Genomic DNA, 27,800 nt, shown 5'->3' with positions numbered 1-27,800 from the left:
AGTTGTAGAGAGCGATGAGGTCTCCCCTCAGCCTCCTTTTCTCCAGGCTGAACAGTCCCAGTTCCCTCAGCCGCTCCTCATCAGACTTGTTCTCCAGACCCCTCACCAGCCTCGTTGCCCTTCTCTGGACACGCTCCAGCACCTCAACGTCCTTCTTGTAGTGAGGGGCCCAAAACTGAACACAGTATTCGAGGTGCGGCCTCACCAGTGCCGAGTACAGGGGCACGATCACTTCCCTACTCCTGCTGGCCACACTGTTTCTGATACAGGCCAGGATGCCATTGGCCTTCTTGGCCGCCTGGGCACACTGCCGGCTCATGTTCAGCTGGCTGTCGACCAACACCCCCAGGTCCTTCTCTGCTGGGCAGCTTTCCAGCCACTCTTCCCCAAGCCTGTAGCGCTGCATGGGTAGTCGAGTGATCAAAACACAGCTCTGGAAGAGCTAGCCTTCAAGCCTGAAGTAGTTACTCACGTTACACTCCTCAACAAGCGAGGAGCTCGTCTGAGGTTTTCAGTGAAAGTCACCCATCAAGCTAATGGTCCCAGTATGGGACACGGGAATGCGGACCTGGGTACGTTAATGTCCACAAAAAGATTTCTACGGGATCCAGTAATCCCTTTATCATCCTTAAGTCTAGAGGAACACAGAATAAATACCGGAATTTGCTGGAAATAAGATAGTGCAGGCATAACAGCATGGTTCCCAAAACAAAGTATTTCTACCTGAACTACCTCAAGCTATACTGTGTGGACTGAAGCGGCTCGGTGAATCGCTGCTCTACGTGCAGAAGTGTGGTCTAGGATATAGCAAAGACTTTGTGATTACGGCATGCAAGGTCTAATTTCCAGTAAAAGGATCCAGAGCATCTCTGCGCGCCACAGTGGCCACCCTGCACATGCACATGGGCTTCTCTAGCTCTGCCTCTGAGCATCCAGCTAGTTTAGTAGGAGCATTCAGAACTGCTAAGCCAGTGTTTTAAAACAATGTGTAAAAAAGGCATAGTAGGCACCATGGTGTGCTCTCTAGCCAGACAAGAAAACTCCACAGTCCTTTGCTGTTTTTCCTTCATATTCAAATCAACCAAAAAAGATAAGACTCTTTAAGAAAAGATAACCATTGCAAACCACAGTACTTCTTCCACAGCTTCATTTTTAGCTAGAATAAACAAATATATCCAGCATATAAACACAGAGGCTACCAGAAACATTGCTGCATTCGCTCATCATTGGGGAGATCAAATGCCTGTCCATACACTCATTTAAAAGGTAACATTTAAAAGCTTCAGTGTGACTTCTAGCTTAGCGTCACAAAATGTTTCAAGAAATATAAACAAATACCCCCAAACTGCACCAAATGCACCTGTTTCATTATAAGATTAAACTCAGATTACTTTTGTATCTAGATATGTTGTTAGCACAATCAATTTATTTGAGCATCTCGTGAACATTAATAACGTCTTTCTCAACAAGGGCATACTTTTGTGGAGGGACCTGACAGATGCAGGGCTGGAATGGCTGCTAGGTTTTCAAATAAAGTCGGTGGCAGAATTACAGCCCCACTGCTCCATATCACAACTTTATTTATGACAACATCCTTTCCTTTCTGCCTTAATTACATAACAATTCTTTTTTTAATGACACCAATCAACCCTTCAGCATTTCAGCTAAGACTTATTTTAAGAGTCCAATGTCTAAGATCGTGGAGAATGGAGAAGGAATGCACACAAAGTAAAATAAAAGTAAATATTTGGGAAAGAGACAAACAATTTTTGAGGAAAAAAACCTACATCATAAGCATTTGTGCAGAATTAATTTCATATCAGAGACTCCAGCTTCAGCCAAAATCAAATATTTGTCTTCACAATTCCACCCCAGGACACTCTGACACGCTAAAAGCCTGCAAAGAGCACTTCTACCCGACCAGCGCTCTATCATCAGACGCCAGCGTAGGAGGTCTTGCGTCTGAACCCTGGTTCGGATGACTCATGATCAACTTCATGTAATTCTTTAAAAAGAAAAGTAGAGATGATGATTTTCTACAATAGAAGAGCTTCTGTATACAGTTTTCTTGCACAGAAAAAAAAAAGGTTCCAAACCAGTGGATAGCTCTCAAGCTAGCTTTCAAGTTTTGCAGTGACCATATTAGTTTGGATAAGCAAGATGGAAATTAAACAATCAGGGCACCTGACTTACCTCCCAGCTTACAAGTACACGTGTGTCAGACAGAAAGGAGAGGGAAGGTGCTCTGCACTGGCCAGGCGGTCCTGCTGCCGTGGTGACTTCTGTAGGTTCCGAATATGGCCCGTACTAGAGGGGAACAAGGTGTCTGTACATTAATATATAGACATACACCCATCTCACATTCCTCAAAGGCTTTTCAAGAACAGCACACAGAAACTTTTTCGATGCAGTAAACCTTCTCAAAGATAGACCGGGCTTCCAACACTCGGCATCAAATATCAGAGTTCAGTACAAGACCACGTAAATTATTGCAAAGTTAAAATGTGAGGTAAGCTCAGGTACGAGCAGACAGCATGTACACCCTCCAGTGCGGTGGTGAGTGCCTGTGAAAGCATAAGCCACCTCCAATTTACCCAAGAGTGAGAACCTGCACTGAGCAACAGAGTAACTGAGGAACAGTTTGTGTCCCTCTACCTTACCTTAAAGTAATGTGTTCACATGTCTGTGCTGTAGCCTGGCTTAACTGGCTTCTCGTGGATATAAGGAGGAGCACAGCAACAGTAAAGCACATACTGGAGTCCAAATCCATCTTCTTTTATATAAAATGTCTGCCACACGTTAATTATAAAAGGATAGCATGTGATGGAGCCCAGCCTGGGCGTCTAAGAGCAGCGTTCAACATGCAGGGGCATGTTGCACACACGCTGTGTATGGCTTAGCTCCACAGGCAGCTAAGCCAGCTGCTCAGACAACTTTTGAGCCCTTAGCAGGAGAATAATTTAAATGCATATTAGCAAAAGAAATTTCAAGAGTCTAGAAAACTGGCTTCAGCCAACAGTGCGAAGACAGGAGAGAGAGAACAGTGGAAATAGCCTTTCTGAGGCCACTTGAGTGGGATAATGAAGTTTGTTCAGTACATCCCCAAGTTAATTAGAAATCATTCTCCAGAACAAAGGAACTTTGCTGGAAGCAATTAGAGGAAAAGCACTGATACCTACTTATTTTGGAATGCAATACTAGCAAGTATGAAAAAAATGAGCCACTACAAAGGCTGAACAACACTGAAATTACGAACCCCAGAAAACCTCTCAACAGACACATGTCAGTATCTGTGCTATTGAGAAAGGCTAACACTGATCGCTTTGTTTGAATTACAAAGAATGCACACTTCAAAAAATCTCATTTATTGACTTCTGGTGTTTTCTTTACCTAATGGGAGGAAGAAAGGTGTTTGCCTCTGGTAAAGAACACCAACACCCCGCCCCCCATTTTGCATCTGGTAAACCCCAACCAATCCTAAACCAGCCCCCCCGTTTAACAAAAGATGGGACTAGAAATGCTTTGCAACTTTAAACACTGTTTTGCCAAAAAAAAAAAAAGGGGGGGGGGGGAGGGGAGAGAGAAAAAAAAAAGAGGAAAAAAAAAGTCAAGGTATCATACATCCAAAGCTACCAGGTAGGCAATTGATTTCATTCCAGCAAACAAACCCAATCTCTCCATGTGTATTTAATTCATTTTTCACAAAAATAAAATAGTGGATATTTTTAAGACAGAACAGTTTAAGTGTCTTGCATATTTTTCTAATACCTAAGTTAAGTTTTAACAGAACTTCTCCCTCTAAGTGGATAACTTCAAATGTTTATGTTAAGTTTGACATCAAGATTTCCTGGGAACAAACACATCAATATACATGTACTGTTGCTGGGACAGCCTTTATTAAAAAAAAAAAAAAAAACAAAAGTTGGAAAGATGCTCTCACAAAGGCAAGCAGAACCAACCCAAACCTCATTGAATCAACAAGATCTTTCAACAGATCTCCGTGGGCATCAGGTAGAATTTATGATGTATTTGGAAAGGCACATCTTCCAAGGAAATCATATAACAAAAAAAATAATCAAATCTATAAAGTATGTATGTTTTTCAAATTGAAACGAAAAATCATTAAGAATGCAAGCTTTCCTCAAAATATATCAATACCTGAGTGAAATTTCAGTAATTGTTTTTACACAGTTAAGATTTAAAAGAAAAAAAAAAAAAGGAATGCAGTGGAAGGGGAATAAACAGATTCTTCCTTGTAAGCAGATATGACTTTTAGCAGGGATTTTGCACGTTTTGGTCCAGCTGATTTTGGCCAGTCAAATCATATTAGTACCTGAAATCTCCTTTTAAAGGACTAGCAGATTCAAAACTGCAGCTCTTCCTCAAAAGTTCCTTTAAGCATTTCTCACTTTATTTTCTTTTGTCCATCTCCCCTTCACCTTTCTGATCACCAGTACAACCACTTTCCAGAATCACCTATCTCAGGCATAGTAACACCTCCAGCGAGAAAAAGCCAAAGCACGCTCCGGCACGCTGCACGTACCCCACCATCATTCAGAGCTCTCACTCTGAACCGATACGTTGCTCCAGGAAGAAGGTTGCTGACGGTGCACTCCAGATCAGGCCCATGATACACTTCAGAAACAACTTCTTCGGGTTCTGTCATTTCTACGCTGTACTCTGAAACAGGACAGCCACTTTCTGACAGAGGGACATCTAGAAAGAAATCATATAATTCATTAATAACATAAGGACATATGCCAGGAAGATTTATTTTTTTACTTCCCATACCACAGAAATATATATACACACACACACATATATACACACACACAAAATCAACAATGATTTTCCTCTTCGATAGATGCCTTACCTGCAGTATCTCATCCATGTACATGATCAAAATTTTTAAAGCAAATGAATAAAATTACTCTTAGCCCTAAACATTCGCCAGGTCAGATCATCACATGCAAGAGCAGCAACTCCCCCAAGGCAATGATCTGTCACCCTGGGAAGCTGTGTTTGATGCCAGGAGGTGCCCAGTTACTTTTTAAAGCAGAACACAGTAGCTACCATCCTCTTCTGAGGATGCAAAAAAGCTTCTCTGCTTCTTTCCCCCAATATCAAAGGTGGTGGTGTGTGCAAAAAAATTGGTTGGTGAGGCAGGTGAAAAGTTATAGAAAGCTGCACGAAGAATGGGACTAGCGCTGAATACACCCTTTCTGGGACAGAGAGAAATTAGGAGGCACATAGTGTCTGTCTGACCCAATCTTGGCTGTTGGCTATGGTTGGACACAGGCTGAGGTGGGTCATGTACACTCCAAAACAACTACTTACACACAGGATTTCTGGCAAAGCCTCATTAACGCCCAATAAAAGTATGAACAACTGCCATCCTTGAACTTTATTAGTCACACTGCTAACATGAGATTCTAAGTATCTGTACAATGATCTAAACCCTGCGCTTCACTTGGAATAACAGCTGTTTGGGAAACGGAGTTTGTTTTCTGTGCCTGTATCTGTTTTGTTGTGGGCACCTTTTTCGCCATGAAAACAACGTATCTGATAATATTTGCATGTTATATTACAAGCCAGTACCACAGAATCAACCTGCCTGGGGTTCTGAAAAGCAGTGCTCCACCATAAGGGGTACGGTCTTCCAGGAAACAACATGGTATCTTGGATGCACAGGTGAATTTTTATACTGGTGTTGAGATATATTTGTCAGTTAGAAATGGTACTGCTCTAGAATTTAGCTTAACGAATGACACCACAAAGACTCTTGGATGCTGCAAGATTATCACAGTAAAGAAAAAAATCTGTTGGATACTGGCATGTACCTTGTATTCTGAAAAATGTGCATTTTTTGACAGTTTAGTGTCATGCCCATGGTCCAAGTCCTTTGCAAAATTACACGTGTCCAATGGATTGTGTGTTATACTGTGGATCAGGGCTTAAATGCCACCCGAAATCCTCAATATGTTCTAACTCAAATTTCTGAGAGAAGTCCTACATTAGAAGTAGCAAAATGCTTCTGCTAAGCCAATATTGCAAAGGAATAAAAAAGACCTTGAATCACATGGTATTTTTGCAATAAAAGGATAGATATTCTAATATAGCTGATACTTTATCGTCCTAACATAGAGACAGGTCCTAACTAAAACAAAAATGGGAGCGCAGTATCAGGCCTAAAGGACAGCTGGAGGACAGCTAAGTTCAGAAAACCAATATAGAGCCACAGCAGTCGATGAGAAGTTGCACTTCGGACTTGCACAGACTTCACTGGTCTTTGCTTTGTACTTCCAAGTGAACAGAATACACTGCAACTTTTCACAAGGTCTAGCAGCAGAAATAAAAGCTAAGGCAAGTTCAGCAACTAACCATCAAGATCAAAGCTATTCCACAGTGAGATGCTCCAACAGCTTACCCCATTGTAACTGTACTTCTTTGTGCTTCGGCTTCCCCAAAACTCTTGGTGGCCGGCAGTGACCTGGTGCAACACTTAGCGTACGGACAGGTAAACTTTCAGAACACTGGAAGAGAACAGGAGCTGAAGTTAGCTCTCCGGTACGATTATTGCCTACAAAGTGAGGCATGATTAGAAAGTGGCATAAGGAATTGTTTTGTACAACAACCACTTAATAGAAATTTATATAAACAATAAAGAATAGGAGATGCTATCAAGCATGTTACTTACAAATGCAATTAATAGAGTTCTTTCATTAGCATACTCAAAACTGTAGCACAGGAAACTTTGATGGCTAACATTGTGGGGTTCTTTATTTTAATTTTCCTTGTTTTTAAAAGAATATCAAGGCCTAAAGTACTCAATTATTGGGGAAAAAAAAAAATCAAAGCAGGAGGAATATAAGTGTAGGTACTGAAATGATTTTAAATCAAAGAATGGAATGACAGGAATCAGTGGCTGGAAAATGGAACCCAAAAATTTAAAGAATTCAGCCACATGAAAGGTAATTAATTGCTACAACAAACTACCCCTACTGCATCTTCACTCACTACCTTTGGTCAGTACAGGCTCATGTACATGAGAGTCTGCGGTCTTTCTCAAGCAAGTGGCCATATCAGACAAACACAATGGTCTTTCCTAGTGTAAGTATAAACACCTGCAGATTGGTTTTGAGGAAACCAGATCTCACTAAATTGCAATTTGCCTGAAAAAACCCATCAAGTACACATAGTAGTCTTCTAAAATTCAGCAACTTGCAACATAACATTAACTGCAATCAGTGTAGCTTCACTGTGCTACAGGAAAAATATTCACCTTCTTTTCAAAGCAGAAATCTTTTACCAAAAATAGCAGATAAATCTCTGAGAAATATAACACCAATAGCCCTTATTGTTAAATAATACTTACCTGACTGTGTCCACCAGTGCTGATACAGCATGCCCGGAGTTTATACAAAGTGCCTGGTTTCAAGTGAGTACAGGTATATTCTGTAGCCGATCCACTATATGCCACTTCCCATTGATTTGCTAAAAAATGAGACATATCCAAGTTTAGAGAAGTATAATGCAAGAAGTTTACTAGTGCCTAGGAGGAAAGAAAATCCTTAATGTGGTCTTCCACAAATGAAATATTTCAGGAAAGTCATTAGTAGTAATATTACTATGAATATTATTCCCGCTTAAAGACATACAAATACATAGACACATATACAAATATCTATACTGACAAATATAAATATTTCTAAAATATATTAAAAATAGCAAATCAAACAGTAACAAATCAAACAGTTCAGCCCTATAACCTGTAAATTCCACCAGTTTTAGAGACAAAGAGCATATTTTAAAAAGAAACACAACAAAAACTCCCGAAAACCCAACCCAAACTCTCCCAGGAACCCTGCAAGTTTTAAGGCTGCAACTATGTAACTCAGTTTCAATTGTATCTGCAGCATTAGTACATTAATGATAATAACAATAATAGCCCAAAGGGTCAGTAATTCTTTATAGTAGCCATAATGGATTGAAATGGAGAAGACTTGTTTCAAGTTTACCTTCAGGACTTCCTTGAGAAATCTCTAATAGATACTTTAGGATCTCCGAACCACCATTATCCTGTGGAGGATCTGAAAAAATAAGGCAAGTTGTTAGTAAATCAAGATTAGGAGTGAAATCTAACAAAAAAGATTACAGAACTTGTTTCTGATCCTGCTCCTTCTCCTCCACAAACTCCCCCACACTAACTACACCAAGGAATTTATAGCAGAAGTGGGTAGCAGACGTTAGTTTTCAGCATGAGTCAGAATAAGGCAGCTGGAGAACGATGCTACAAACAAAACGTATGGAAAAAGCATTGAAAGAGATGCAGCATGGACACTTGCCCCATCGATAAAGGAAGCAGCTGGAATGATGCTGCAATGGGACATGAAATGGAAGGTGAAAAGCCTGAAGATGCACTTGAGTGAAAGTGCAAGTTAGTCAATAAAAACAAGCAACATTCTTGATTCTGAAAGCGTAAGAGCCTCTAAACATCTTTTGAAATATTAAAAAAATTAAGTTGTCAAGCTCTCCAAATACATTCAACTTTGGACTGAGAAGCAGCATGAAAAACCTAAGTTCTAATACATATTTACATAATTTTATTTGAATTTATTATGACCCAAAAAAGCTCTACTATGACAAACTGAACTGGCTTACCCCACTTCACACTAAAGCCGTGAGAAGTTATTGGCCCTGTAATAACGGGTCTGGTTGGAGGTCCTGGCCTGTCTGGGCTTGTTGTACAGACCAACACTTCACTGGGAGAACTCTTTCCTTCCACATTAGAAGCAAACAGCTGAAATAAAACCACAACAAGTTTACTATTGTTTACTGTAACTGCTTTTCTGGGAGTTGTGCATGAGACTGCTTTTAGTAATTGCACAAATATCATTAAACTGGAAAGTATGTCACACCCCAACAAAGTGTGTCGGATTCCAATAACAGATATTAGATTGTCACGTTGTTTCTTTACAAACCACACTGATTTTTCCCTTCCCTCCACTAGCAATAGATCATGACATGTTTAAGATAAGAGCACTGCTGTTTTTCCCTTTAAAAAACAGTGACATGGCAACTTGCAGTTATTTACTCATAAAAGATGAAAACGATGACAATAACTATGCTATTTTTGTTTTGGAGGTATTTCAAACTGCTATTTAAAACAAATTAATTCAGAGTATCAGTAATCACACAATTAAAAGCTTAAGTAGCATGACACGCAAACAAGAAACGCGTAGTCTACAGCCACTGAAACGAGCAGGATGCGCACAAAGAAAACTTTCTCAGCCAAATCCTTCATCTCTACTCAAGAACACCTTCTGCTGACTTAAGGGAGAAGGTTGCTAAGCTAAGAGAAGACATGAGGACCTGGCCAGGAGACTGAGCAGATCAGGATCGTACAAGAAACCCCAAATGGTCCAATGTTTTGTGGCTGCTGAGAGCTGTATTAGCTCATGCTAGTCTCTGGGACAGAGATCTGCTGCCAAGAAAGTGAGTAATAAAATATGTACTATAATTGCTAATTGTAAATATAAGCTAGCAGGAACCTTTCCACTTGGGAAGCTCTGTTATTCTCAGGAGTAGTCATTTGTATCCTCTCTAACACAGGCGTCTGAGGAAAACAATTTGCAATTTTTAAGGCCGAAAAAGTAACTGAGGTTCTCTAGCCCATATGCTCGCTTTAAACAAGTCATTAAAGCCACTATCAACTCCTGTGTATCATCTTTTGGTTCTTTTCTGACTGTTCTCTAATTTAAGACATCTTGCTATGAACACCAGATACATGAGCTAGACAAATATCCCAGTACCAGCTCTAGGGAATCAGTGTGAGCTACAAATGTAATGCAACATTTATACACTTCCCCTATGTATACAGCTAAAGATTGCACTAGCCCAACAAGAACTGAAAATTCATATTAAATTGATTGTTCAAGCAGGATCTTCAACACTTTTTCAGAGCAACAGCTTCCCCAACCTAGAGTCCTCCACCCTCTTAGTAGGAATAAAAATAAAACTTTGTTTGTTTCCAGGTCACTGATAAAATTATGAAATAGTATACACAGCACTGCTTTTTGTGGAACCTCACTAGAACCAGTCATTGGTGATTCCCTTCCATGCCGACATGTCAAACGCTTCAGAGAATTAAATTTCTGCACCTTGTTGTGTTGTGTTTGGTATCATTTGCCCTTCTGTGCTAAACCCTCACTCGGTACTGAACAAATGCCTTTACAAGGGTGTATCACACTACCATTATCACTTTAATTAACCAACCTTTATTTTATCAAAAATGTTAGCAGGATGCCTCCTCTGTAAGCACACATTGTCTGGCATGAATTAAATTTCCCCCTTAATTCTTTATTATTAAGGGGGTTCCCCAAAGAACCATATTTTTCCCAGGTTCAGACAAGCCTAGAACTTGCCAGATAGCCCCCATCGCGAATTTTGGAACACTGCTGTGATCCTAGGGTGTCTGCGTTTGGTTTTGTTTGTTTGTTTTGTTTCATAATTTTGGGGATCCTTCCCCAAGTTCCGCAGCTAATTAATGCTGGTCCGCATGCAACAAGGGAACGTCTCAGTGCTGAGTGAGATCAGAGTTGTGCTTGTAGCCAGTGACACGAGGCTACAAGTTTGCTCTGATATCAACCCAATTTTGTAAAATTCATGTTTAATTTGAAAGCAGGGCTGCAGAGAAGCGCTAACCGTCCTCTTCCCTCAGACAGCCACAGCAGCTTTTACAACACTAAACTAAAAGGCATCATCTCCGAGCAACACCACAAAAACTTCCCGACTCTTTGGGTAGTTCTTCGTGCAACTTCACAAGGTATTCTGTCCCACAAAACAATATATGCGAAGTTGTTTTTAAGGATTTAAATGAGTCTTTGGGTAAAGTTTTTTTTTGTTGCTCCTGAATATACTAAGACCTACAGAAGCCAAATGTCTCTGAATCAATACAAACCTATGCCATCCTTCTCTCCCTGCACTGTTTACAAGTGACACAAAGCCACTTCCAGACACCGTTTCTGTTTGGCAACGTGGGAGCACGGCGGACGTTGGCTTTAGAGACAGCTCCTTGCCATCTCCGGAGGGACGGCAGCGCTCCGGATGGTGTGGCCGAACGCCATCTTGTGGAGCTGTGCTCGGCTCCCGGCTTCGCAGCAGCCTCCATGGCAGACAGCCCTGCCGTGGGGACAGACAGCTGCACCGCAACCTGTCTGGTAAAAACCACACCATCTTCTCCTTGATAGCAGCACCCGGCACTTGTGTTGTGCTTGATGGCTTCAGTAACAGCAAGGCAGATGACTGAATTTTGTGTTTGCAAAAAGACTTCAGAGCATCTCTCTTGGGGGGGTCTGTATTTAGGAACACCCACAGAGCAGGAGATACCAACACTTGCTAAAAGACCAGCTCCAAAACCAGCCACATGTACGTATGAGACGGAAAAGCTTGAATTTCTGCATGTCAGGAGAAGACAGGCCCCTGAGCTGGGGAAGGAAGCTGTGCTTGCTGGGCTCTTTACAGTGTTTTCTCCATTGTGTAGAAGTGAGATTGGTTTTGTGACCATGGATCAGGTTTTTGGGGAGCCATGCAGCTGACTACAACTACCTCAGGCCCTGAGCCACACTTCTACAAGATCATACCTGACAGTACACAGTACCAAGAACCATGCCTGTTTCAAAAAGGCTGAGCAATGAGCATTTTCCGTAGTAAAAGTAAAAATATAAATTTGGTTTAATCTATTAGGTCTTAGTGCAAGATAAATTTGTATTTGATAGCTCAATTTTGCAGGTAGTACACTAAAGGGTTCCTACAGTGCCTGGAAAAAATCCCAACAGAGAAAATACTATGCAATGACAAGAGGAAAAAGATTTTACCCTGAATTTATACTGCGTGCTTCTTCTGAGATTCTTCACAGTACAGGCTTGCTCCTCTCCAGTGTACTTTGGGTGAAACCAGCTATCCTAGGGAAAAAAAAAAAAAAACAACCAACCCAAACAAATTCCCGTAACTGAGGAGTCTGAGGAAGTGCTCTCTGTATTACAGTCTGTAGCTAGAACACATTATAGCAAAGGAGCTTTATAGTCAAGTGCTTTTTTATTATTTTTATTATTACTTTTAAGCTGCAAGGCCACAATAATTTTCCTTCTAGAAGGATGGTGCAACTGACTTGAATAATATAATTTTCTTGTAAAATAAGCACAAAAACAATCGTGACAGTTTAACACATTACAGAAACAGAAGTGACAGATGACAGAACACAAGCACACCACACAGCGGTAAGAAGGACATGGCAGACTGAACTGGTTAAGGACAAGCTGCCCTATACCTTACAGACTCCTGTGAAGCTTTGTAAAGTAATCATGGATGACAGTACAGATTTTTAGCTAAGGATTCATAATTCTGCTGTGGAGCAGAACAAATCACACAGCTTCGTCCTGCCAAGTACCCAGTACTCCTAAAAGACCCTCCAAAGGAGCAATCCACAACCTTCTCAGTGATCTTGAATTAATAAATGAAAAGTCAATCTAAGTGATGCAGTATACTTTATAGTAACACGGTACTTACATTGTCTTCTTCCTGAATTTCCAGGGTGTAGGAAATCACTTCCTCTGGTGTACATCCTTCTACTTTATTCCACTGCAATGCGATCCACGTAACACCAGCTCGAACAAGCCTTGGTGCAGAAGGGGTCTGAGGAATATTACCTGCAGTGTAGCATACCACCTCCTGGCTGTACCCACTGCACAGAGACAGAGAAGGAGAGAGAGGAATATTAAAAAACCAAACCAAAACAAAACTAAGAAAACCCAAACCTCAGTGTATTTAGAGAAATATGTCACATTTTCAAAAAATCTAGACAATATTAAAATTGCCCAGGCAGAAAAGATGAGCAACCAGTTAGGAAACGCCAGAACTAAGAATAGAAAAAAATGCAGGATTATATGTGTTCTCATAGTCATTTTGACAGCTCTCATCACAATAATAATGGAAAAAATAATATTTGATTGTCTAAATGTATTAACTGTGAAATAGAGGAAAATTTCATTTAACAAAAGGGGAACTAAAACATAGGAAATAAAGCCCCAAGTGTTCAACTTTTAGACGTTGAAGTTGAGATGCAGTTTCCACCTTTTACAAATGCAGAATACAACCTCTATTTAAGCTACACTTCTGAAAGCCGAGTGCTTCAGCAAATCTAGTCCCACTGTTTCAGACACATCCCTCCAAAGAAAGCAGGGGAAATTTATCTAGTCATGACCAGGCATGCTCAACATCACGTAGGAGCTGTCTGGTGCAGGCACAGATAGCATCCAACCCTCCAGGCTGGCTCTACTCCTTTGCAACTTTCCCTGCCCAAACTTCTTTGCATTTTAAGCTGAGCATAAAGTTGCTCTTTTGCACAGCTCAGGTTGCAAACAGAGAGAACATCTGCGGCAGAGGAGACATGTGCTCTCATCTTGTCTAAATCCTAGCACACAAGGCCTTGAAACATAATAGGCAGTTGTGTTGAGCAAGTATAGGAAGAGTTCTCTTCAGACTCCATGCAGAATATATTATGTACAATGACAATTTGAGAACAAAGTTTGAAATGGACAGATTTTGGTGAATTTTCAGGAGGACAACATCACAACTTTCAACTGAAGGCAACGTTCTTGCAATTTTCAAATCTCTGTTTCCAAAGTACAAACGTATTTTGTTCCTTAAAGTCATCGCATGAATACATAGAAAAAGCCACATGTCCTTTTTCTGAGTCTTCTTCCTCAAAAATAACATATTTGTTGAAATATTCTTATAGTTTAAAAAAATCCACCTATAACTAACACCCAAACAAGACAAAAATCATCTTAAATGGTAAGTCCACAAGCATTACAACTAACCAAAACCATCTCACGACACAAAGTGTTAGATGACATTATCATGTCATAACTTTGAGCGCTCTCTATAAAAATGAGCCATGTGCTGTTGGTGCTTATCTCATAGATTAACACAGAGCAGCTGTGTTAATAAATACAGATCTTAGTTCACTCCCTCCTCAATAGCCTGAGGAAAAAAAAGAGAGAGAAGAACCAAAAAAAAAAAAGGGGGGGAGAGGGTTGATGCATGCCCTAAGGTATTTTAAAAATCTGGAATCTGGCAAAGAAAAGAGATGCCAAAACTGGGAACTTTGCACAAAACTGGTAGTCCGCTTCCAGTTACACTCAGCAGCTCCAGCTCAAGCCTCTCTCTCTCTCCAGATCAAGTACTATTTCAATAGGGGGGGAAGTAATCTTGCAAGAAGTTGGCAAAAGAGACTCTGTGCACACATGAACAGTCCCAGTGCACCTCAGAGGTAAAACACAGGAACATGAATAAAGAAACTTTTTAAAGCTATATATTACGAAGAGGTTTGTATTTTGGAAGAAAGAACAATGCAGGAATCTCCCTCAGCAAAACACATTGTTATATACCACTAGTGTTTCTTTTTCTGTTCTTGTAATAATGATTAGATCCTGTTTAGCTAAGAAGGACAATAAAGGAGTATACATAGAGCACTGGATGTTTAGCTTCTTCACAGCTAAACTTTTCCTGGCCTACTTTCCTTCTGTGAGTACAGGAGCGCACAGCCCCTGCAGCACGATGTCTCTTTGGGCACACTCTGGTCCTCAGCTGCGTAACATTTTAGCCCAGTGCTCCCTAGCAGCTCCTGGAGGATTGCAGTAAGTCTGATTTCTCACCATCTTCATTTGAGCACATCTGTTCATGTGCAAAGAAAAGCAGAACCTGAAACCCATCTTGCAGGACCCTTGGGTGTGCCTGTCCTCTCGGTCCTGGCGCTCTCACCCTTCTTTCCCACCCCATCAGCCAGCCCTGCCAGTCCTGCGGAAGAAGGAAGGGACTATACTGCTGAAAAAAGACAGAAGGGCTTTGCTTTAAACCAGAAAAATAAATATATCAAGATTCCTTTCAAAATCTGTAACTCAACTTCCTCTTGCTTGTTTTTCTTGGTTCACAGAGGTCCCTAGTGGGAATTTTACATAACAGATGTATTCTGTTTGTATTAGGAACAGACCACAAAACACCATTTAACACCTCAAAAGGAGCCTATCTTCTTAGGCTAACCTCATCATGCTGAAGGTACACGGCAATTCCCTGGGAGGTGAATGATACCACCAGGGAAGGTGCGACTTACTCTAAAGCATTAATAATAGAGCAAATGTCAGATATTTAACTCAAAACTATAAAGAGAAAAAACAAACAAACAAAAGTCCCCCCAGAAATTCCTCTTTACACTGTCATTGATAGTTAAACTTTTCAACTACCACTTTTTCTCAAGAAAGCGTGTACCTTGGGTAACTTACCTAGTACCGATGTCATTCTGAGCTGCTAATCGGAAGGTGTAACCCAAAGCCGGACAAAGCTTAGTCAACTTGCAATGCTTCTGGCTTCCAAAGTAACATTCTCTGAAAACACTGTTCCTTTTTCCCTAGAAAGAGAGAAATCTGTAATCGGATAGCTATGAAACAAAACTACACGGTTCTTATTTTAAAAAGAGCTGTTAAATGATATTAGAATTAGATGCTTTCATACAGGCACTGTGCAAAGAAAGCTGTGTAAGCCACTGGCAGCATTGCTATACTACCTAAAATAACACAGATCAACACAGTCAGTCTGCTGTCAGATTCCTCCTCTTTTCAGATTCTTATCTTCATGAGATTTATCTGCAGCTTCTGTCATCCTACTTGAAGTGCAATTTACCATCCTCATTAACCAAAAATCACGCAAGTTAAGGGTGAAATTAATCTCTGAATCAACCCGGTCACAGGAGCACAGGAAAGCTGCAACCAACGTTTCTTGCAAGCACTACCCTCTGTGCCTCAAATCCCACGTACGCCCTTCCTGGTCCTTCAGAAGCACTCTATCCCACAAGAGGGCTCTCGCTCCCCACGGTCCAGCCCACGGCCAACCCCAGCGACTGCTGCCCGAGAAGGACAACCCTGGGTGCAACTCTCTGCTCAGCCCCATGCCCTCAAGGGCAAAATACATTTACTCATCACGGAGGAGTATTTAACGCGCCAGGTTCTGTACCCATCCCACTGCTCAGAGCACACGGCATGTGATGAGCAAAGAGGATTTGTTAGAAAGCACGAAACTTTGTTAAGAAACTTGGATGCCAGAGGTATGGTTTATGGGAGCTTCACAACAACGTGACCTGGAACGATGATGAGCCCTGACAAAGCCAAGATGGGGCAGCAGCGAGAGAGGGTACCGAGACATGTCTAGCTCCCAAGTCCTTCCTCAGGTACACTAAGTACAAACCAGCACAGCCGAGGACAGGGACACTCAAAAGTTCTCTCCCTCCCTGCCATGTTTAAAACAAAACAAAAACCTTTTCAATCCAGCCTGACTTGGTATGCCCTATGGCAGAAACAAAGCTGAGATTTTTGCAGGACAGAGACCCCAAGACAACAAAGAGTAACTGGTCTCATCCTATGCCACACGTGGGAAATGGTCAATTTGAAATCTTTCAGGAGAAAGGGCATAGATTGCTCAACTCTACATAAATAATATCTACCTGATCTGAAGCAGTTTAAAGGAGTTTAATTTCAATACTTGAATGCAAAATTAATGGACAAAGTACCCAAAAGCACACCAGAAGAGAAAGTTTAAAGGAGTTTAATTTCAATACTTGAAATACACCAGAAGAGAAACCTAGCAAAGCACACCCAAGGGCTCAAACTGGTGCACAGGAGATAGTTATGCCTATCTCTGCAACTTCTTCTGACTTAAGAGCTCTGCTATGCCATTTACTATTTTTTACACCTGTCTCTACAGTTTCTAATTATTATTTTATTTTGGTAAAATTAACATCTGCCCATAGACAAGACTACTTATTTCACCTGATATACACCCAGCTTGACAGAAGACTATGTTTCTACACCTAAGCAGACTATGAGGAAAATTATATATGTAGGTGTCCTTCACAGCAGCCAAAAGCCTCACCTGCTCTGTCCTCCCACACACTGTTCTTCCTCCATGCTCAATACATCACTTCATCATTAACGATCTCAAAAATGTCCGAGTGGGACATACATTTTTCACTGGCCCATTCTCCAGCCCCTATCGATTTCCACTTCTTTTCACTCGGATTGCAACACAGAAGTAAGAACTCCGTAAAATATTTGTACTAAGTCTCCAAAACGTGATTATCAAGCTAGAAAAAATCATGCAGACCGCCAGCACGGCACAACAATTTGGAGGCACTGAAGGGACATTTAGCACACTGGCAAACAGCCATAACTTACTTTTATTTATACAATGTGATCCTACACTTGTTCTAGAACTTGGTTTTATACGCAATCTTCTTCAACTTCACCCACCTGCTCCAGCTGTAACATTACTGTATGGCTGAAGTAAATTAAGGGGTGGAATTGGAAGAGGATCATGAATCCTAAAGCAAAAGTCATTTACAAAAGAGAAAACTTTTTCAGGTCTAAAATCTCTAGATATAGAGTTATATAAAACTCCTTTTGGACAAAAATAATCAACACCATACTTCCCAGCTCAGCAATAACATATTTAAAATCTAGACTATACAAATCCTAATTATCAATCCTACGTTTTAGTAAAATATCCATTCATCAGTACAGGACTACTAAGAACAGATCTTTTTTTTCCCCATGCAAACTCTCTTTTATAGGTTCAGATGCATTAAATTATTTTTTCCCTAACTCTTTAAAACCATCCTGACTTCAATATTTGTAAAGCATTTGAAAACATTTGATCTCTTTTTGTTTTCTGCTTAAGAATGTGGGTTTTTTGATCATTTTCCTATGTTTTTTCTCCAAGAGAACGAAGTGACCAAATGCTAAGCATGTGGTTGATAAACAGATGAACAGCGATGGCTGGCTAAAAAGGAATGGAAAACCCCACCTGCAGCACAATGCCTGAACTGAGAGCAACGGACCAAGGAAACTCCAATTTGTCAAACTGGTGGGTTAAAACCTTGCAAAGATTGCCAAACATTTACGTTATCTTCAACTTTATAACAGTACAAATTCTGATATTGTATATATTTTTCTTCTAGAACTGGTATTGTACATTCCCCAGACTCGCTCAGAGACCAACTGGTATTCAAATTACTCAAACTGGCTGGTATTTCGGATTCTGTTGGCACTAATTGGAGAGGCTGGCCGATATTTCTAATTATCCTGGCATTAATAGCCTGGAAATAGTCTCTCCGCTCCTTCCCTCCCAAGATTTATGAAAGCACTAATGCTGGCATAATTATAGACAGGAACAACTGGCAGGCTGGTACTGGCTGCCACCCAAGAGTCTTACAGCTTTCCCAGAATCCTCCTCCTATTCTTTGTACACTCGGCATCCAAGTTTTAATCCTTTAAATAATGTTTCGTAAGTTGCTTAAAATATACTGTATGATTTCCGTAAGTATTTCTAATCCACAAATTTCAGAGGGGAAGCAGACACCGTCTGACTTCTTCACTAGCCTGGGTTTCTCCAGCCTGCGTTCCCTATTCTTCACGAGGACAACCCATACTGTGATGATCATCAGGGCCTGCCTGAGGAAACAAGAACAATCGAGCTCCACAAATCCATTAGAATTTGCACAATATTATAACACAGCATTTTAACATTAGCTCTTAATTGCTGCTATTTCAGCTATATTTCAGCTTATTTGCCTGCTATTTCAGCTATATTTCAAGCTACACTTAAAATAGGGTGCTTAAGTTTCTCTTGGAGATTGTGTTTCTTGAGACAAGGGTTTTGAGATTTTTAAATGGGTTTTGTTGACCGCATTCCCTGCAGCAGACATAGTAAATAAACACAAAAGGAGGAATGGGCCAGTGCAGGTACAGTGGATACAGAAATGGAGCACAGTCCTTCACAAGACCTCACTGAAAAAGTCTGAATAAAAGCTGCCAGCATCAGATCTGCAACCAGGAGGCAAGATGGCTATCTGCTGCAGGCCACGCCAGCATTAGCTTCTGTGTTTGGTTCATATTGGCAATAAAAAGCAACAGACTGATATTCAATCTGACACAAAGCTGTGGAGCAAACTGTCAACAATTACTGTAACACACCCTAATATCCCTGTACAGCATTTATTCTGCAAGCTCTTATACAAGTAACTGAATTTTCTACATAGACAAACATTTAGAAGACAGAACAGGACCTATGAAACACCCCTGAAATATACACAAAAACCAATTTTATCTAAGACTTTCCTCTTGCATGTCTCACAGGAGCGGCATAGCCACAGAACAGACCGAGAGGACAGGCAGGTGAACAAACACAAGCCCAAGCATGAGCATGGAGCTCTGTGTATCTGAATTCTGGTGGACCATCACTGAGATGCATGGCCCAGATTATCAAGCTAGTATAAATGAGCACATCTCGCTAGCCTTGAGAAGTTTAAAACTTTGTGGCAGAACAAAATTATTTCCATTAATCTATATATAAACTTAATTATTAACTATCCATCACCAAATCCTTAAATAGTGTGGTATTGTATCTGTCTCTCTCGAGCAAATTAAAATGAGATGCTTACTGGATGAGAATTAAAGCTGCTTTTGAGTTACATACAAAAGAGCAACACACACTGCATAAAAGGGATGTCCTTGTCTCTGGCTCAGGAACAGTCCTCCACTTTCCCATAGAGAATAAGTAGGATACTCTCTCTATCCATATGCACAAGAGAAACATTTATTTACTACCACTTAATCACAGAATGATCATTTCACATCTAATTAGTAACAAAGGCCGGATTCTTTCATCAGTGCCAGCGGCATTCTTCAATGCAGTTACAGTTTACTGATTTTGATGAACGATGGCATGAGGAGAAAGCATCACCTCCTTTACAGTGATGTTTTCTGTTTGGTATATTTTTAGCACTGTTTTTTCCAATTAGCCTTTTGCTTACCCTGAATAATCAATCCTGGCACAAAGTCATCAACTGACTAGTTCAGATTTGTAAGTTCAAAGGGTTCAGGTTTGTAAAGTTCACAGAAAAAGAGCCAGAAGGTGGAGTTTCCCTTAATTACTAATTTTAACTGACTTTATTGCCAGACTACTATTGCCAATCCCAGCACCTGAGGTGCAGGCATGTTCAGATCCTACTGAATTTCAAAATACCTGAGAAGAGGGGCTGATCCTAACTCCTTTGAAGTCAATGGAAACTCTGCTAGTGTACATCCAACGTAACTGAGTGATAATTCGCTGAACTGATCTTTTACTCTGCTGTTAAAGAATGGAGATCGTCCTCTATAGTTCTTCAGGCATTTTAAGCTAAAACAGTTTATTAGCAAGGCATTACAACTATAATTCAAAGATCCACATCAGTACTGAGAAAGAAAGTATTTGTGTTTTCTAACTAACATGTAACACCAGTCACATGACAAACCATTTAATCCAAATTGGGAGGGGAAAAAGGTGGCATAGCAGGAATAGCTTTGCCTTTTGACTACTCCATCTTCTGGAGTCTGCAGGTCAGGAAAAACCCCAAAATTCAGAACTAAACTGAAGAAGTAGCAGCTGGGTAGGACTGGCACAGTGACATAGTAAGCAGTATAAGCTTCTTTTCATCAGAGTAGGTCAGAATACAACACACCTAATTCCAATGAAGAAACAAAAGCAACTCATTTGTGTTTCATCTATAGCTGATCTAATGAGGCAAGAGAAGGTTTTTAAAGTATATATGAGAAAAGACAGCTAAACCAGAGAATGGGAACAGTACTGCATCTATTCTCAGCAAGATACAGTAAAATTAAAAACAAAACAAAACAAAACAAAACACAACCTGCCTCAAACACCTTTCTTCATTGAGCGACCTTTTTAAAGTATATATGAGAAAAGACAGCTAAACCAGAGAATGGGAACAGTACTGCATCTATTCTCAGCAAGATACAGTAAAAAACAAAACAAAACAAAACAAAACACAACCTGCCTCAAACACCTTTCTTCAGTCCCTTGAGCGACCCTCCAGAGAAGCAGGGAACCTGCAGTAGGTACGTGGGGTGGCACAGGGCTTGCCGAGCAGCGCTGCACGCAGGGTCCCAGGCAGACCCCCCCAGCACCCAGCTGGTATTGTAGCACCTCAGCCCCGCAGGACTCCCCGGCAGCAGCCAGGAAGAGATGAGATGCTGTCTTCCTGCTACAATTTACAACCTCACTTAATCCTAGGGCTGTAAAATGTGCCGCTTCTGCTGTCGTTTTACTGCAACAATTTATTTTTTGCATATACAAGTGATGCCACCTACACTTCTGGCTGCATTTTAGATGCTATAAATTATGCCTCTGCCCTGTAAAAACAGGACTAGTTGAGATACTGTTGAGCATCGGACACACTCCAAGATCTGAATTGCCACAGAGAGAGACAACCTGTTACCCTCCGTGCGGGAGCGTGAAGGGGCTGCTGGAGCTCCTCCCTTGGTGGGAGTGGGTAGCACAGCTCGAGCTGGGGGAACACGCCAGCGTGCCTGGGATACAGCCGGACGCGCTCACCCGACCACCTCCACTACTCCCCATGTCTCCCGTGCCTGATGCCAGTTTTGTTTCCGTAGTTTGAGGCTGCAGCCTTTGCACACCAGTTTTCCAGGATCTGCATGTTGCTTGTGTGCGAGGGCTTTCCACAGCTCACTCGCACACTATCCTTCCCTAGGAAGGGACTCAACTCCTCAAGGCAGACTACCATTTTAGGGTGTTTTTCTAATGTTATTATCGGATAGATTTCTTGTTCTCCACTCATGCAAAGCCCTCTCTGCTTTGCAGCCACAATTTAATTTCCTTCTGATCGCTGATTTTCCTGTGTTTATATTTTATTCTGTGCCCTGTAGCTAATGAATGTTGCTCTAGCTGAGATCTGGCAGAGCGTTCGCTGTTGCCTGGCAAGCGTTCTCCTCTTCCCTGACGTATTTATTTCTTGGTTTCACCGAGACACAGTGTGGCATTGTAATAAAGTTAGTGCTTTTGCTTACGTGGAGTTTACACAACCAAGTGCGAGGGTACAGGGCATTGCAAGTGAATTCTCTTTTGTATTTGGGTGCCGTAACTCCGGTAGCTAACTGCACCCTATGTCAGAGGCACAACTTGCAACGGCACATGAAAAAGCGAGTGCAACAGCTTGCCAAGCTCGCCGTCACAGGTAGATGAGGCTCCTGGAGATGCAGGCACAGCCAGCCTGCATCTTCAGACTTTTCCTTTAATAAGCCTTAATAGCAAGTTTTAATTCAGCAACTCAAAATTGCATTTCTGTCTCATATCAGAGGAAAAAATTTTTCAGAGAAGCTACACCTGTGGCATTAACTGTCTTACAACCAGACAACTACATTTCAGTCAGGAGTCTTGTCAAACCATTGGAGATGTACCAAATTAATTTGTGCAGGGCCATTATTCTTTCATCTTTGCTGGCTAACTATCCACTGGGATTTCAGATTTCAGGATTATTACTGAGAAAACAAGGTAATTAAAATAGATAGATTAAGAGAATCAGGATGCCTTCATTTTTCCCCATTGGTACATGAGCTAGCCTAAACCAAACTACTTTTGCCCTGTGAAAAACAGACATCATAACAATTCTTTCTGAAGATAAAACTCTAGGTATATACTCAGTATTAAAGGGTTTAAAGGACAAAAGCATTTTAGAATTGTCTTACATATATCCAAAATTATGACTAGGCTCCACATGGACAAAATTAACATCAAAAGTATTTGCACTGTATTAATGGTCTGTTGTTAGTCTTTCTTCTGACAAGACCTTCTGTTGGTTCCCTTCCCTTTGCAGGCTGGAAACATTCATGTTTCCACTGCTTCACTGCTCGGCGCTGTTACGTTCCCATGGCTCCAAGTTACTGGAAGCCTTGCAAGAGTTCACAACTGCACAGTCAAGGTGTCACAGAAGGTGTAATGGGATCATCCTGGCCCATCCTTTTTGAGAAATGTCTTTTTAATCTCCTTTCTCAGACCTCACACTCCACTTTTTTCTTCTTCACTGACAACCTTTCCACTTCCATTATGCGGAGAGGGACAGCAAGCCGTTCTGAAATTATTGTTTAATTTTAGTTCAGTTCAGTGGGTTTCTCATCATGTAGACCCTGCTTGCTGTGATACTGCGTACAATAAATGTTTGCACAGTGAGTGGTTCCAAATGTCCAACATGTAGCAGAATGATCTGGGAACATTACTAGTGAAATGATGGAAATCTATTCGTAACAGAATATTCCCTTTAGAATATTATTTTTAGACTACTAAAAACCTCAAGAGATGTTTCTCAGACTGTACAACTAAACACCCCCTCACACTCTTCATTTCCTGACTCATCACTTTTTTCTTTACATGTTGCCCAAGCCTTTTCTGTCACCCAATACATATTTTTTCTTCAAAGATGATATTCACTGACTCGTGCTTTCTGCACAAATATGGTTTGCACAATGGAAAGGAGGCAGAAAGGAATTAGGAGATGGAGGAAGGACTCACAACCAGAACCCACCTCCAGCAACTACTCCACATCTCTTGCTTTTGGCACTCTCCCCGACAGCACGCTGCTCACTAACGATGTAAGATATTTGGGACAGAGAACTTATTTCCTTTTGTGTCTGGAAAGGGACTAATTGCCACTACATAAAGGACACCGTTATTTTGACCCTGAATACATTCTCTGTAGAAAGGGCTGCAAGATCATGGCTCTTCTGCTTTGAGGCAGGAACAGTGTTTTATTCTGTGCTCAGACAGCATCCAGAAGAAAGAGATCACGCACAGAACTCTAAGATACATCACAAGTAATTAAATAATAAGTAATGCTAATTTACAAATGTACACCAAATGAGCAATAAAAAGTTAGATTTCAACAGTACAGAAGCAGAACATTGCCTCTGCATAAAATACACTGAATGAAAAGGTTTTCCCCCACTGCCCCTTTCATCTTTCCAACTCTTCACCTAATGCCATCAGGATTTTATTCTCCTGCTTCTACTTCCTCCTGTATTTAGTTATTTTTCTTTACTCAGCAAATCCTTGTAAAGTCTGAGTGCCATTTATTTATGTATTTATTTCAACTAGTTACTACTTACCTCATCCCACTCCAGAAGGTAGCTGGTGATTTTTGAACCATTATCAATGGGTGCCTATGAACAAAAATAAACAAAAGGTGATGTGGGGAATAAGAGAAAACTACTTCCCTCCCAGGCAAATGACTACAGTTTAAAGTGAAACTGAAGCTTGGGGCTTGCACACAGCTTGGCAACCTCTTAACGAATACCGAGAAGAAGCTGGACATAATGAAACACATACATTTTAACAAGTCAAGTCAGTGCATGGGGAGGGATTTGTCAGAGTACAGCAAGTTCAAGTCCCTTACTGAAAAATGACTGTCTCAGCTTTCAATTATTTTCAACGGTTATGCTCACTGTCAGTAAACAGTATTTTTCATTGCCTTCTTGCCCAATCCAAGCATTACCTACCTTCCATTGTAAGGTTAAGGAGCTTTTGGTCCTGTGTGAGGGTTTGGGTGGGAAGGGACACTCTGGTGCTGAGCTGTGAGTGGTGAAGCTGACTGGCTCTGAGCAGGATCCCTTTACTGAGTTGTACATTGCATATACCCTGGAAACAATATTCAAATGGGTTATAAATTTGCTGACAGCTACAAGATGAGACAGCACTGCCTCAGCTCCAATATTTGACTACCAAAGCATCCATGATACTGTCCACTAATGATAGATTTCTCACAGACCAGTGGCTATCATTATTCTACTTCACTTGGTACAAGTATGCAAAAAAAAAAAATCACAGCAGAAGAGGAACATGACAGTGTTTTGTGCAAATAGTCTCATAGACCACTGAGTTATCATCATCATCATCTTTTCTTTCCACCACTGTTTCCTTGCCTATTGCCAGACTTTCACACACTGTGCTAAAATCCTCTTCACAATACAACAGAAAGTATGAACTCATGAGAAAAAGGTATAGACTTTAAAGCCTGGTTAACACTTGATTCACATGTACCACGTTGAGTGGTAGAAACTGCTGGTCTCCTTCCATAGGTACAAGCTTCTCCTACATAGCTCAGGTGTCAACACTTAGTGGACCTCCATGAATTAGAACTAACACAGCTCAGGAACATTACTCTGATAAACTAAAAATCTTCAAAGCAAATTTGATTTCAGGCAAATCCTCTATGTATCAGCACAGAGGGGGATACACAATACCAAATAATGTGGGAAAGCAAATACAATATAGTTGAGCACTTCCTCACTATGTGCTTTTCTCTGAAAAATTAATGATGGGGTTTTTTTTTCCCTTCACATTTTCCACGCAGCAAAAGAAAAGTGCAAATTGGAAGTCTTCTACTCAAAAAAAAGTTCAAACCATGACCAGACAATGACCTCTGAGCTGGCTGTAGCTATTGTGTACTTGAATGCAGAGTTTAAGAAAGGGCATTTTCTAAATTTGTTTTCAGTAGATAAGAGTAATTTATGTACAATGGCCACCTATGTAGAATCAAACCTTTTGGGGGAGGTTCACAAGAACTGCTATAGTGCTGCTTTACCCATCACCTGTTAGCAGTCAGGAGTGAAAACATATGCAATTAATTAATCGAGCCTGCATCTGGCAAGTGGTATGTACGTGTGCCGGAAATCAGCATAGCTAAGCATCAAACACACATCAGGGAACACAACCATGCAGAAATGAGCTTAATGAGCATCTTTTGCAAGTCGTTGAAACACTGAGCACAGTCATCTCTGAAGGTACCAAAATAATACTACTTGAAGAAACACAGGAGATAGATTCAGAGCGAACCAGGTTCTCCTGGCTGCTCAGCGCCCAGCAGGGCAGGACCAAGCACAAGCTGCTTGTCTGTGTGGAGACGAAGCCCTGAGAGATGCTGCCAAGGTTAAGGAGACCCAAGGCAATCTGCTGAGTAACTGTTGGCCCCGTACATTTCTTTACTTAACAGATTTATTTCTTCACAGTCGTTAACACATAACACAGTTTCAGTGAAGAAAAAAATTGTTGTGGAAAGCTAACAGTCGGCCTTTTCAGCGTCGGTTCCCTCCATTACAAACACATGCTGCTGCGTTTTCAGTCTGACTTTTATGTTTAGCAGTTACTTCTTTTTAAACAAAAGTTATTGCTAACTGTTCACAAATGATTTATAATTTGGCAAACCTGCAGGAAGGCGGAGGGAACCGTAGGTAGGCAGACTGAAGTCAGCCAGGACACGGGGCAAATACCCCCAACACCCCTAAAAATCACATGAGACCTCAATGCCATGCTTCACATGGCAACCATTCTACTGTTTGAAGCTGGCTTTAAAAATGATGCTCAACTGCTTACAGTAGGAAGCTCAGCGGTGTTTTACAACCTTCTCCTCCTCGCTACCATCCCTTTGCTGTTAGGGCTGGGACTACTGCCCAGCCTGGGAGCCGGGGTCTCTTACTTATTTACAAGAAGTTACTTCTGGTCTTGTGCTTCTACTTGAAAAGTTCATTTTAGGGCTCCACTAGAAAATATCTTTTTAAAAAAAAAAAAAAAGAAAAAGAAAAAAAAGAAGCTATAGAACCAGAGAAAGACAAGACACATTTTGGTGTTGCATCTTTTTTAGAGCTCAGAAGCAAAGTGTTTGCTCTTTAAAGTTTTACAAACAGTAGCAGCCTTGATGGGAAAAAGCACGCCAAACCTAGCCCTTGTCTGGAAAACCAGAAGGAAACAATAGACAGGAGTGAAAGGAATTTTTTTTAAAAGGATACTGAGCATAAGTGAACAGGATGTGAATTTGAAGCCTTGGTTCATACGCAAAGTCTTTTATAAAAATCCAACATGAGCAGATAACACCACAGACGGTGTTAAAAACATCAGGGAGCAAAACTGAGAATGTGTTAATAGTTAATAAATGTGTAATACACATTTTTAGAATCAAAGAGAAATATGCTCTAAAAATATTGAGACAGGTCAGTGTGAATCCATCTTTTTTGAATAAATGCTGAAATTACTACGGTCAGATGGATCAGCAGATTTACTTCATGAAGCAAGGAGTATTTAGGAAAAAACTGTGCTGGAGTACTTTCAGTGCTAGCACACCTACATTACAATAATTGGACAAACGCCAGTTGCTTTAGACAAATTTTGAAGATGCTTTAGGTATCCCACTTTGATACACAAGCACTTCCAGGCCTGTTGTACATATAGACAAATATAGGTAATGTAGATGTCTTTTTTCCTCTTACTATAGCAACGACAACAACATGACAGAAAATGTATTGTTTAAAAAGCACTCTCGTAACTTAAAGTCCAAGATAAAAATCTACCAGAAAATATTTAGAAGCCACTGAAAAAACACCTACAGAGGTGATCATGAAATTCTTGACCTACACTGTATAGTTAGATAAAAAACTTCCACTTTTATTCTAATATAATTGAAGAGTTTATATTTAAGTGACATTCATAGTCACACTAACTCACCTGACGTGATAATCTGTTGCTGGCCTAAGGTCTTTCAGGTTATATTCTAATTCTTCTCCACTGCAGGAAAAAAGCCCCAAACCAACAAATCAATAAATTATGAAAAGCAGTATCACACTTAGCACAGTTAGTGATTTTCCAGTGACTAGCAACTCCCTCATATTATGATTAGAAAGAAGAAAAAAAAAATCCCACCACAGAAAAACAGCAGTAAACAATATATGAACAATTTATTGACACACTTCATGTTTCTTGAAAACTTTATAAAGCTCCGTATACATAGCAGAAAAGTGGTTATCATCCCAATTTATATAGTAAACTAGCTATATGGGTTTATTTCAATGCTA

General features: G+C 40.6%; 1 protein-coding gene across 1 annotated transcript in view; it reads right to left on the bottom strand.

The window, feature by feature from the left end:
* FNDC3B (fibronectin type III domain containing 3B) overlaps positions 1 to 27,800 on the bottom strand; it is a gene marked incomplete at its 5' end in the record, with an annotated part of 118,472 nt that overhangs the window by 51,014 nt on the left and 39,658 nt on the right. The window contains 12 exons of the mRNA XM_009288120.1: positions 2,194 to 2,307; positions 4,544 to 4,716; positions 6,428 to 6,533; positions 7,376 to 7,494; positions 8,019 to 8,090; positions 8,662 to 8,800; positions 11,877 to 11,963; positions 12,568 to 12,742; positions 15,342 to 15,466; positions 24,066 to 24,119; positions 24,456 to 24,594; positions 27,454 to 27,513. Of these exons, the coding sequence (XP_009286395.1) occupies positions 2,194 to 2,307; positions 4,544 to 4,716; positions 6,428 to 6,533; positions 7,376 to 7,494; positions 8,019 to 8,090; positions 8,662 to 8,800; positions 11,877 to 11,963; positions 12,568 to 12,742; positions 15,342 to 15,466; positions 24,066 to 24,119; positions 24,456 to 24,594; positions 27,454 to 27,513 (1,363 nt within the window). The remainder of the gene's footprint in view (positions 1 to 2,193; positions 2,308 to 4,543; positions 4,717 to 6,427; positions 6,534 to 7,375; positions 7,495 to 8,018; positions 8,091 to 8,661; positions 8,801 to 11,876; positions 11,964 to 12,567; positions 12,743 to 15,341; positions 15,467 to 24,065; positions 24,120 to 24,455; positions 24,595 to 27,453; positions 27,514 to 27,800) is intronic.

The sequence above is a fragment of the Aptenodytes forsteri genome, unplaced genomic scaffold (assembly GCF_000699145.1).
Source record: "Aptenodytes forsteri isolate BGI_AS27 unplaced genomic scaffold, ASM69914v1 Scaffold72, whole genome shotgun sequence".
Lineage (NCBI taxonomy): Eukaryota > Metazoa > Chordata > Aves > Sphenisciformes > Spheniscidae > Aptenodytes > Aptenodytes forsteri.
Note: the sequence above shows the minus strand (reverse complement) of the source record. Positions and strands in the feature narration are given on the sequence as shown.